This window comes from Perna viridis, chromosome 5 (assembly GCF_037379345.1).
Source record: "Perna viridis isolate PV_CMFRI_1.1 ecotype Kerala chromosome 5, ASM3737934v1, whole genome shotgun sequence".
In the NCBI taxonomy this organism is placed as follows: Eukaryota; Metazoa; Mollusca; class Bivalvia; order Mytilida; family Mytilidae; genus Perna; species Perna viridis.
In genome coordinates, this window is record NC_142449.1 from 17,545,429 (window position 1) to 17,558,526 (window position 13,098).

Consider the following 13,098-nt stretch of genomic DNA (forward strand, 5'->3'; position numbering starts at 1 on the left):
GGTCTATTTCATATCTCAAATGCATCCTTTCTCAAAGTTGAATGTTGGTATTTGATAAACTGCAACGGTTAATTAAAAGAGAAATAAATGACATAGAAAGCATCGAAATTCATTGAAAAAGGGGGGTAACTCTTTCATTTTGTGCAAAATTTTGTTGTTTTCTTAGGGAACTGTAAAATCATTTTCTGAGCCTTCCATTGCCAATTTAAAAAAACGTTGTACTATTGGACACATATATGATATAATCATTACATTAGAACAAAAAATTCCGTGGGATACAATGTAGCATCTGCCATCTCTATCATAGGAATTGCCTGGTGTCTAAATGGAGAATCTCTTAATAGCTGAAAAGTAACAACATTGAACGAGAGGAAACCAGTGAGACAATCCCGTATAAATGATAATCACTCGTTTTTTAAAGACATTTTAAAGATCCAGCAAATTTACATGTTTATACGAAAATAACGTCTTTCTGTTTCCTTTCTTTTTTATTACTTCAGTATTGCATACTATTTCCTGAATACACAGTAATTTAACTAGATTTCGTTGTGCCTTCCCTAGGCATTCGTTCCACTTGTAATGGTAGATCACACCTATTATTTCTAGTAGATAAACGTTCCTAGTTTTTCTGGAAGATGACCTTGAATGAAAAACACATGTCACCGAACTTGATTTCGGGATAATTGAATCTTAAAAAAGGCAATGTTTATATTGATTTTGTGCGGAATTTCACTATTTCGCCAACTATAAAAAATCAAGACTTAAGTCTTCAAAGTCGCTTATCGTAAATTATTCTTTGCCACTGATCAACATCCGAACATCCGAAACTGCACGAATGCGATATGCCCTAAAATCGGGTGACTTCCGCTAGAATCTTGGTTCTCTTGATAACACTTTCGTAACCGCAATGACCCGGATGTTTTTTAATCAAAACAACTGGTTACCAAGAAATGCGGGTAATGTTTTCGTTCCACAAGTTTCTCTCAAATTTTTAGGTTATTTGGTTCGCTTATGATATATATATTTATCGGGGCCCTGATAATGTATATGACCTTTACAGTCAATTGTAGCAAGCACATGTGTCTGAATCGGTAACTGGATAATGTTCGATGCTAATCGATCATTTCATCTTCCAGTCCTCGTACAATCAAAAACACGTAGAACACATGTGTATGATATTTAAGAGGTACATTTTGGACACGTAATAAGCTAGAGCTATGAAGTTATGACGGTAAACACGGCACCGATCAGGAGCATACTGTGGTGTAGGAATATATAATTATGCAAATCATATGCGAACGTAAAGTCCTGAAACTACGAGTGGAAGAAGTCGCTAACCATATTGGCGACTTAAAAACTGGTAGATAGAAATTCTTTTTTTCAATTTATATAAAGAACACTTAACAATAATGCTTCCATATTTAAAAAAAAAAAGAAAATGGGGATCACCTAACTTTACTTCTTGTAATATTTAAAAAAATCCAATTACATTTCCATAGAACATTTTGCCGCCAATTATCTCCCCTTAAAAGAGGCTTTATATAATTAGTGTTTGTAATTTTACCATACAATTTGTTATGTCAAAAATTATTATAAAATTGTTTTAACATACATCATTTTAAGAATTATTATTTCATTCAAAATATACATTTCTGCATGGTTTTATAGAATGACAGAAAAGAATACTCAATCTACCTTAAACATTTTCTAGCGGATATCAGAACAATGTAATCCTGGGACAAGGACCAAACATGGAAAACGGACAAACACAACAAAGAACGTAAAATAACTAAAGTAATACATACAAAGTAACTCGGACTCAAATAAACAACTGGGAGCATGGACTAGGTTCACCGGTAGGGTAAACGTCCTTTGCTTTTCTAAAAATACCCGTCGAGTTACTCATAAAAAGTCAAGTCTGGGGTAGACGAAAGAGGACAAAACTCTTCATCTGACAGGTGATTTACAGGTGATTTTTCTATTTTTTCAATTCGTTTGCAGTTCGTTCGATCAATTTATAAAAATAGAACATAGGTGTCAGACAGAAGTTTTTCGCATATATTTTAAAAAACGTTAGGTTTAGCCAAATTTTGACTGGGTAAAAGTGTTCAGCATGATGAGATCTATCTGTGTTCAAATTTATTTTCGTGTTAATGTGTCAAGCCATGTTGGAGTTATTGCCCTTTTTCGACCATTTTTTCTCTTTTTTAATGTTATTTCTTTCAAAATTCTCCGTTGAAACTACTCGAAAAATATGCCCGCTGTTACCAAAAATAAAACATAGGGATCAGACTGAAGTTTTTCGCATATATCATAAAAACGTTAGGTTTAGCAAAGTTCTGATCAAGGTAAAAGAGATCTATCTGTGGTCAATTGTTCGTGTAAATCTGTTTAACCATGTTGGAGTTATGGCCCTTTTTCGTTTCGAAGTCTTTTTTCTTTCAAAATCTTCTCCTTTGACACTACTGGACATTGATATGATTGTTACTTTGATTTTAGCGTTAGGAATTTTTGTCCAAGACAAAATATGGGTGCTTTTTTCGAAAATAAATGTTGCTTATCGAACCAGTTGAGCGATTCAGTAAATAGGGCCTCATTTTTTGTTATTTTACAAGTATAAGAAAACATAGTTAACCTCCACTTAGCATTCGTGCATGGAATAAAACGGTTTTAATATTTAGCAGTATAGTTTTAAAACCTTTCTTTTGCCGATCTGAGCATTGTTTTTTATCAGTTTAAGAATTGTTTAAAAATCCAGAAATAAAAATCGAAGTAAAGCTTTTAATGAATATATGATTTATTTTAGTATCCACATAGAAAACATCATTAATAAATATCATAGATAACAAATGTGCTGTAAGCATCTTGTATATGTTAATGTCTCATGTAATTCATGTAGCATACTGATACGTTTGTAACAAAGTTAAAAGTGTCACATGTGCGGCTAATAACAAGCTTGCTCAAAAGATAAATGTCCTTGGTTTCGCAGCTATATATAGTTATTCTGCAATGTTCGTTAATACAAGTGTATTCAAGAAAAGTCGATCTGAACTACTTTATAGCTGTGTCGGCGACAGTGACAGAGTAGAGGTAGACGAGTTGGCCGAAAGGTCGAGTGGCTTGGTTGACGTTGTATCCGGAGCAGGGATAGTGGATGACTGGTACCACTGGTAATCTGTGCAGTGTAAGTAGCCGGGGTAACAGTAAGAGTTGTAATCTGGGGTGTAGTACGATGCGTCGTAGTAGTAGTTCTGATCGTAGAAGTAGCTATAAGGAGAGGATTGCATAGTTGTTGGAGTCACTGGTGAGTAGGGTTGAAGTAAGGGTGAGTATGGTTGCTGATCTGTTGAAGGTGAGTGAGTACTAGTGGATGTCGCTGGTGAGTATGCTTCCGCCACTGACGGTGAGTAAGTACTTTCTGGTGAATTTGTTGTCTGGGTAGACGGACTTAAGTGACTGGGTGTTGTGTAGATACTCTGGTGAAGCGAGTGCTTGAGACTGTTGGTGGATTCTGGCAGCGGCATGGACTTACAGAGGAAACTAAGGTTCTCTATGGCTTGTTCTTGACAGATACCCCATGCTGCGGACTGTTCTGCTATCAACTTTGTCAACTGATTGTGGGTAGATGACTGGTTTTGTCTAGCATTACGTCTGAGATGGATGCTTTTGGTGGTGAAGACAGGTGAGTCATAGGCTGGACTGAGGGTAGTTCTGTAGTCGTGAGATGAGTCTTTTCCTTGCTGGTCTATGTTGGTCAGGATATTATCGATACTGAAGTGGAGGTTTGGAGACTTCTGTGGTAGGATTATCTCTGGAATGTTGAGTTGCTCATGTAAAGTTGGAGCCCACTCTTCGTCTTTTGCTACCTTAGTGTCCTGACGTTTGAAGATATTTGCTGAAGCCTTTGATTTATCTGTTACCCATACGGAGGTACCCTCGCGCCTTGCTTCAGTACGAATGAAACATGGACTGCTGGACAGTGTGTGACGGACGGAGTCCCTCCAACCCTGGTAGTTGCCACGGAAAAACTCGAACATGGTCATCAGACGGTCGTTGAGCTCAGCTAAGGTTAGACCTTTATCTGGGCTGGTCTCTATTGCTGTGATGATCATACCAACATAGGAGTATGGTGGTTTTGGGTATCTCTGGTAGACACGTTGCTTGCTGGACTTTCGACCTTTGGACGTCAGGTTCCGAAGTGCGGCAGGCCTGTAAGAAAAGATTGTAGAATTATAACTTTCAAAACAGGTTTTAAAGTAACCATGCGAACTAATTAGCGTATACAAAAAATCTGTCCGTCAAAAGATAAGCGAAATCAAAAGCGTATTTAAATGAGACTCATTTTTTATAGTTTTTTTATAGTTTTTTTTATAGTTTTATGCAAATGTTTGAAATGAATGTTGAATTGACTGACACGTTTTCTGTGTTCATAGGCTTAGGAGGAAACCAGATATCCTCAAACGCAGACCTGACATAGTATCACTATGGTCGTTTCATAACTTCTCTTCACGACGTCATTTAGGATCAGAACACGCAACGAATACTCAATCAGTGACGTAAGAGAATACTAGAAGATAGACCACTAGGTATGTAATTGGACATCAGTAACGCAGTTTTTGTTCTTTTTCGAAAAAAAGGTGAGGTACAAAATGTAAAAGAAAATAGTAACTATTTTGAATTTAAGTTATCAATGATGTACGAGTATTATCAACGATGTACGGGTAATATCAATGATGTACGAGTATTTTCATTTTTTCTAAATCATTTGTCAAGTATCACAATAACGAACTAAACTGCGCATTAAGAAAAGTTTCAACTTTTTTTTACTTTTAGTTTAAATTTTTGCTGCTTTCGTTTGTCCTTTTCATAAATTAAAATTTTGTTTTAATTATTTATTTATTCATTTGAAAATCTTTACCTTTTCGAAGAAGTTGTGGGATCATTTTGATTCGTACCTGCCTTTTTTGTAATATTCAAAAGTAATTAAAATTGTAAATTCTTTGCTGCCAATTAAACAGGGGTAATATACAGTTCAGTTAGTTAAATCTATGTTCCTATTAATAGGAAACTTTATTGTCGCAACACAGAATAAAATGCACACTGAGACGAGCAATACAAAAAAACGAATATGATGAAACGTAAAAAATGCCCCAGCGTATAACCTAAATACAAAATAGTAAATACTTTCAGAGGCCTCCAAAAGATCTTCAATAAGGTTAATAAGTGTTTTTTGATATCTCAATGCTTTATTAAAGAGATTTTAGTGCTTCATTCACAGATTAAGTGCGTTTAGATGGGGGGTTTCTGACTTACTTTGTTAAAACAAATCTTACTTCATCTTCGTAGTGAGTAGGGGGCAACATTTACATACATGAAATAAAAAAAATATATGTACATAACTGGCAAACGGAAGAGGTATCTATTGTTATTGATTAATGAAATGAAATATCTGAATTAAATTATTCAACTGTAATGAAAAATAAATAATAGGCGCAAGTGGAAGTTACATGCAAATCGGCACAAATGCATAACCCCGATAAACAAAACAACAAAGGTTTTTTCTGCAATTCAAAAAAATATATATTGTAATGTAATATTTTCTCACTATATTAACTTACCTAGTAGGTGTGTGTTGTCCGGTGTAGGTTCCCATGTAACTGTATAACTCTGGAGTGAGGAGGTGATACTGAGGTTGCTCTCCAGAACTGTAGACCTCTGGTGTGTGGAGGGGGTACGGTGACTGGTCTCCAGAACTGAAACAAATATTCGGAATAAAAATCTTGCTGTTCGTTTGGAGCTAATTATACTCGATGTACATTTTATCATATATATCCTTTATTCTGCTAAACCTATGTAAAAGCATTGGTATACACAAAAACATGCATATTTTAACATACAACTGTTTATGAACAAAGACTGAAACAAATAACAAACGTACAAAAAAGTAAGAGAGTTAAATACAATGATAAGGAACAACAAAAAAAAGATGTGGATTAAGGTGTGGTGAATATACGTCTAAATGAAATAATTCATCTTCTTATAGATAATTCTAAAAAATTGACACAATTTGCAGAGTTTAGCTTTTTTTAAGGAGGGAGGGGGTATTTAAGAGTTTATTGAACGTTTAAATTCATTATGAACTTCAAATCTATATATACTTTCCTCTCATCATGAAAGATTTGCATTTTAGGATATAATGATATTCATCACCTCGCCATCTCCAAGACATGTTCCCTAGATATGTTTCTTCCATATTAAATAAGAAGTGTCCACAAAGTATCATTAAGTACATTTGTCAATGCCAAGATAGTCGGTAAATCAATGTTATGCGCCCTTTTTCAATATTTGAATACCAACTTGGGTAAATTGTTCTTAAAGAGTTTTTTTCAACAGTGCCATTTATTATTATAGACTTTTAATATATAGCCATATATATTGCAGGCCACATTCATTCAAAAGATTTTGAAGTCAGATGAAGAGAAAGGTAATTTGATTATTAACTTGATATTAATTAACCATCAACTTTAGCCATTTGATCATTTTCCACTGGACCATGATGGCATCCAAGTTGTCCATAGTTTATTGACAAGTTAACCTGAAAAGGTTATAAATGTGGTAAAAGAGAGACAATTCGGTTGTTTTTATTTAACTTGCATTTTTTACTTAAACGTTTTTGGAGTAATTACAGTTTGAAATATTTAATATACGATTATGAGTATTTTTCTGTAAGGAGCTTTTATCGGTAAAGCTAACCAACTAGATATATCCAATTCAAAGCTGAGTGTACAAATACCATCATAATACGGGCATAATACGGTCATCGTTACAAAATATTTCAATAAAATTCAGTATGTGAATTATTTTGTGCTATAAATACAAGACAGGAGCCGATCCAGATATATGAAAGAGGATCATTTTTTACCTCCTTAAACAAAGGAATGTTATGAGAATGGATTTGTCAAGGAGACAACAACTCCACAGGGATGAAAATCCAATGGGTCTTCAATTATCGACGGGGAAACCATGCAACAAGGGCAGACTGCAACTGGTCCGGGAATAACATTAAATACAGGAACAGAGAAAAAGCCCCCCCTCGTTTTCCCTTATACTCCAGCAATATAAACTAAACGTGGAAACGAAACAAAACATAGAGACTAGAAATTCCCGACTTGGGACAGGCGCAAAAAATGCGGCGATATAAAAGTACTCTGCTGTGATTTTAAATCTGGCCCCTGTGGAGAAAACACAACTAAAAATCAATTCAAAAAGTTCTTTCCCTTGTTAAAACAGAAACATACGTTGTACACAAAGGTCGACCAGCAGTTAATTGACATACCAGCATATTTTCATTTGTTCAGAAAAATACTACATGGTTTAATTTTACTGTATCGCGAAAGTTTTTCATGTCAAACCAAACAATCTTATAACAATTAAAATAAACAATTACGAGGAGCAATACATCAAAACCCACATGGAATGAAACTCAGATCTACATACAAAATGTAGCAAACAACAACAAAAAACATAAGTGATTTTTCACGTATCATTCTCTTTTAAAAAAATACGTCCAGGTGTGGTGCACAAATGTCTTTTAGTACAGTTCCATATTAGAAATAAGCAAGTCCTCTAATAATATTAGTGCATCGATGGAAAAGTTCATTTGGTTAGAATTACTTTCACTGTATAGCTGAGTGAAAGGAAAAAATAATCATGTAAAAATGTGTCTAATGCATGCACTGCAAAAATTTCCCACCATTTTTTCTTACTAGCAAGTCAAAATTTATCATTTTGCCTTTCTTGGTGTGCTTTCTATTTGTGTTAATAGCATTATAAACTTTAAAGTTGCTCAAAAGTTACGTTTCTTTCATATTCCAATTATTTTCTGACCAAATCTATCATCCCTCATACTGACGCTTCCGTATTTTTTTTTATTATATTTTTTTTGCGGTAATTGATCTTTTAATATTTCTAATTTTAAGATAAAATTGGGTAGCCATATTTCAAATTTTGATTTTTTAAATTTTTTTCAATTGATCAACAAACTTGACTTTTGACTTGAGATATTAGACCCTTGACTGGGAGATATTAGACCCTTGACTTGGAGATATTAGACCCTTGTTTTGGAGATATTAGACCCTTGTTTTGGAGATATTAGACCCTTGACTGGGAGATATTAGATCCTTGACTTGGAAATATTAGACCCTTGACTGGGAGATATTAGACCCTTGACTTGGAGATATTAGACCCTTGACTTGAAGATATTAGACCCTTGACTTGGAGATATTAGACCCTTGTTTTGGAGATATTAGACCCTTGACTTTGAGATATTAGACCCTTGACTTGGAGATATTAGACCCTTGACTTGGAGATATTAGACCCTTTTTTTGGTGATATTTTACAAGATTTTTCTCTATTTTGCTAAATATTAAAAAAACTGGTCAATTTTTCTTTTGGAAATTTTAAACAGAATACTCAACTGTAATTGTTACATATGTGGGCACCTATTTTTCCCCCTTGTATTGAAAAATTTCATAAGGTAATTCCAGCAAATAATTCCTCCTTATAAGTGGAGTTTTTATGAGTTTTTAAAGACAAATTTGAAATTTTATTTCTTGTGTGTGTGTGCGTGTTATTTAAGCATGCGCCAACAACACGTAATTTGTGTAATATGTACGTGGTTTTAAAAAAAAATAGATGATTGGTTAGTTGTTGGCCACAGTTGCCTCAGCATTTCCTTTTTAGTATATACAAAACAAAATGTAAGATTATCTAGACTAAAATCATAAATTATTAAAAACACTTTCATTCAACCCAATGAAAACGTTTGTCTTTTTTTTTGACATTTGTTTAGATTTATTCACAATGATTTTGAAAAAGAAGTGGTTTTGGTTTTTACTTTTCTACTAACTGTTCGAATAATTGAAATAGATGACTTTTTTTGCAGGGTAGCAGGTTATTACTTTGTGTGCATATATTCGGAAGACTGAATAACATTACCAGAAATGCGAGTTACTAGTTATGAAAGTTCGTTGAATTGTGCTCATTGACAATCCAAATTGCTACCGGTATGAGTATAAAGCAGTATGCATTATATGACTAAACCTTACGCAATATGGAAAACCTTACGCAGTTATACCAAACTAACTAATCCAATACGCTAATATTAGCCTAGGCCAATATGTATTTTAACCAGGCCAATACTGTCGTATTGGACGGGTAAAAGCCTATTGGACGGCTGAATCCCGTATTGGCACACTTTTGTATTGGAAGTTTTGATGATAGGCTAATATTTGAATGTAAGTCAATAATATAAAAAAATAATTAAAAAAACTGACCTATCTGGTGTTGATGAAACGGTGGTAGGTTCTACACCTAAGGTTGTCACACTGGTTAATGGAGATGTGTCCATAATGCTTTAATCTGTAGTATTACCTGAAATAGTAAATGGTATTGTAACTATGAATTGTAAATAAAATATTGCAGTGTTTGCAAGCAAGACAGTTTTCGCAATAAAGTACTTTATCTGTAAAACTGCGGCTTTTAATTTTTATAGCTGTATATTTTCTCCTGATGCGATCCAATGCAGGGAAAGTGTCGTCGTTTTCTTTATGATCCGACCGGGTATAGAATATTTACACAAATTATTTTTACTCTTTTTATCATTATTACTGTAAATTCATCTCCCATTCTGTCAGCTTTCATTGTTAATTTCAGAGTTAGATGCATATACTATAAATTCTGCGATTTAAAAGATTAAAGTTCAAAATTCCATATATTTTTATTAGATTTGAACAAAATCGAAACGCGTGCAGCATTTAGGGACTCATCTTCAGTAGGGTGTTTTTCTTAACTGCCAACAATTTTAATTCTTTCAAGTGAAAATCCTTTTGTGCCTATCACATATCGCAGAGGTATCATTTGCGCCACATACATTTATAAAATTGCGCCAGAATGTGAAACTCATTTGTGTCAGTCTCCCTGTACACATATTGCAATTAATATATACCTCGAGTACTGCAAGTATGTATGGTAAGTAGTGGTGAGGAGAAACTAAGTTAAATAGTGCCGAATTTTAGAAATAATGAGGTCAGATGGTGTATCTGTATATTAAAACAAAACTGTTTTGCTATAGTATATACTGATGTGATACACTTACATACACATGAGATCAATGTATGGTAGCAAGGGTGTCTTCTCACTTAGCCAACATTTTGTATTTCAGGTACCTACAGGTAATTAAATTCATGTAGGCTAGGTGAGACTTTGCAATTGTTTTTACTGCAATTATTTAATTGATTGGGGCCTCTTCCATGGGGACTATAATAATTATTCAAGGTAAATGTGTCAATTTGTTGAGGTTTTTTTATAATGGTGTCTTCTCACTTAGCCAACATTTTGTATTTCAGGTACCTACAGGTAATTAAATTCATGTAGGCTAGGTGAGTTTTCCGCCAAACACATTGCGCATAGTGAAAGAAACATCCTTTCAAACTCACATTGGGAAATACTGTTGTAATGGGATTTCTAGAGGCGGTCTCAAAGTCCATAAGTACGCATTCTGGTGCAAAATTCAAATTCCTGGCTACAAAGGCATTTTTAAGGTAGTTGAAGAACGCTGAATATGTTTCCTGTGTTTTATTTGGTAGCAAGGCATACACTAAAGGGAATACTGTGTTTTCAACGAATCCATGTAATGTATATAGCTGATAGAACATCCCAGGACATGAATAAAATGTGCCATCACAAGTTCCAAGTTGTTGTCTGTAGCAAACACTAACATTCGCTGATGTTGGTTGTTGGTGTTGTCTATTAGAAGAAAGCGATCACCGGCTGGTGTGTTTTTGAAGTTTTCTTCGAGGTCTATATCAGCCTGAGTTTTTAGTAGCTTTGGTAGCACCTTAGAACGGCTTCTGTAGAGTGCAGCTTTACAACTTTCAAACGTCGGAATTTTCTCTATCATCCCATTGACATCATCGTCAAACTCATTATTACGAAGACTACCAAGCTCCTCATCAAAAATGAAAGGTATTGGTGACACCTCTTCCCTGCAACGCTTTTTTACTTTATTGATAAAGGCTGCTGCTGAAAGGACGAACATTTTGCGCATCTTCGAATGCAAACAAATATTTATATTTAAGTTTTTTACAACGACAATAAGCTATGGGTAAAATTATATACATCTTATATCATAGTTTTTTCAACATGTGCAACCAACAGAAATATGTAATGAACAGAAATTATCATTTTCAAAGCAAAACACCTAATATTTTCTATGTTTAAGTGGGACATATTCTTTTATCATGTCATAGAGTCTAGTCAAAAGAAGAGAAATCAAAGACTGAAAGTCGGTATTTGTCAAATACTCTATGCCACTGATTTTGGCTTGCTATCAACATCTGACATGGAACGAATACGATATGCGTTAAAATCGGGTGACTTCCGCTTGAGTCATGGTTCCCCTTTTTGGTATGATTTCTCTTTCGTAACCGTGATGACCCGAATGTTTTTTTTTTAATTCAAAACATCTGGTTACCAGGAAGTGTGGGTAATGCTTTCGTTCCACAATTGTTACGATGGATTCGGTAACTGGGTAATGTTCAATGTTTACCGATCATTTCATCTTTTAATGTAAACTTCCCGACCTTGTACAAACAAAATATACACGTAGAACTATGAAACTATGACGGTAAACACCGATCAACTGTTTAATTTAGAGTAATAATATATAATTATGCAAATCATATGCTAATGTAAAGTACTAAAATTACGAGTGCAAGTTGCGACTTAAAAATATTGTTGTAAAAGTTCTTAAGAAAAAACTGAGGTATTTCACTAATGATGTATTATTGTTTTACCCATTTAGATACATTCTAGTTAAGCTTTGAAAAATATTTATGCAATGAAGAGGAATTTTTTTTTGCTCTTATATTATATTAAAGACTAACTTTTCACAAGAAAATGTGAGAAAATAGAAAATGTTTTTGTTATTTGAGTTTGTATGCAATTAACAGGTATGCGATTAAGTGGAACCCACTGTATAGTCTCACCATATATCAGCATTGTTATTTTAATTAATATATATCATATGTATTTTCCAGACGCGAACGTGTAGAAATGGGTCATTAGAATAAAAAATTAGCACAAGTTAAACAACTTACATGCTCGTTTTTAATTGGCTAAGAACGGGTTGTCTTTCATTCAGATACATGCAGAAATTCATCACATGTGACAGTTATGTGTTTTAAATAGCACGATGAGCTAAAGTGTAAGTTTTTTAAGAATCAGGCAAAATGTGAAAAATCATTAACATGCATGTCAAAAACCCGCCGATCTGAAATTATAATATCACACAAGGATATATGTTTCTCTATTTGGAAAGGCCGTTATTTGATCTCTGCATAACTGAGTTTGCTCAGAATTTTTTCAATAGAATGTTAGAAAAATGAGGTTTTTGACAGAGTTATCTGTGCTTGAAATGTTCATTTTTTCTTTGCATTTCAATAAAATCATGACTCAATTTACTAAAGTGATATGGATTCCTTGGTTCTGCTGTTGCAAATATATTCAGAATAAACTTTCAAAATGTTCATACCCTGTTTCACCACTGCCTGATTCTTACATAGACTGACACTTGAGCATGAGAAAGCCAATATTTGATGAAATTAGTGAGAAATTCGCCTTCAAATCTATTCACTTTAATGTTTAAATATCTTATTTGAGGTACAAATGTAGAAAATAGATTATAGATCGAAGGTACACATAAAACACAATGAAAACAAAATAGTATTTTGGAGGCCTGTCGACAAATTATACTGACACTCAAATTTACGACATAAACGAAACACACTATTCATGCTAATGTTTTAAATGTGATTCATGTTGTTTTTTAAACGCTACAAGGAATCTGGTCGACTAGAACATTTTGGAACTTTTTACTGAAAATTATTGCTTCAGAAGAAAAGGCAGATTTTATCAACATATAAGGCACAGAACGTGAAAGCCGATTTTCCAATAACCCCTAACCAGTGCCAGATTTAAGCGTCCGATTACTTACTTTTAGCCAAACTAACGCCAAATGCATAGGAAGACAGCCAGGGA

At 34.0% G+C, this 13,098-nt stretch overlaps 1 protein-coding gene across 1 annotated transcript; it reads right to left on the reverse strand.

Moving 5' to 3' along the window:
- Positions 1–2,932: 2,932 nt before the first annotated feature.
- LOC148616327 (uncharacterized) lies at positions 2,933–5,699 on the reverse strand. Its single transcript, XM_088581597.1, has 2 exons — positions 5,619–5,699; positions 2,933–4,209 (listed from the first exon to the last, which is right to left on the reverse strand). The coding sequence occupies exons 1-2, from the start codon at positions 5,651–5,653 to the stop codon at positions 3,057–3,059; spliced, it is 1,188 nt and encodes a 395-aa protein (XP_088437723.1). The 5' UTR covers positions 5,654–5,699; the 3' UTR covers positions 2,933–3,056.
- Between the last annotated feature and the right edge of the window lie 7,399 nt (positions 5,700–13,098).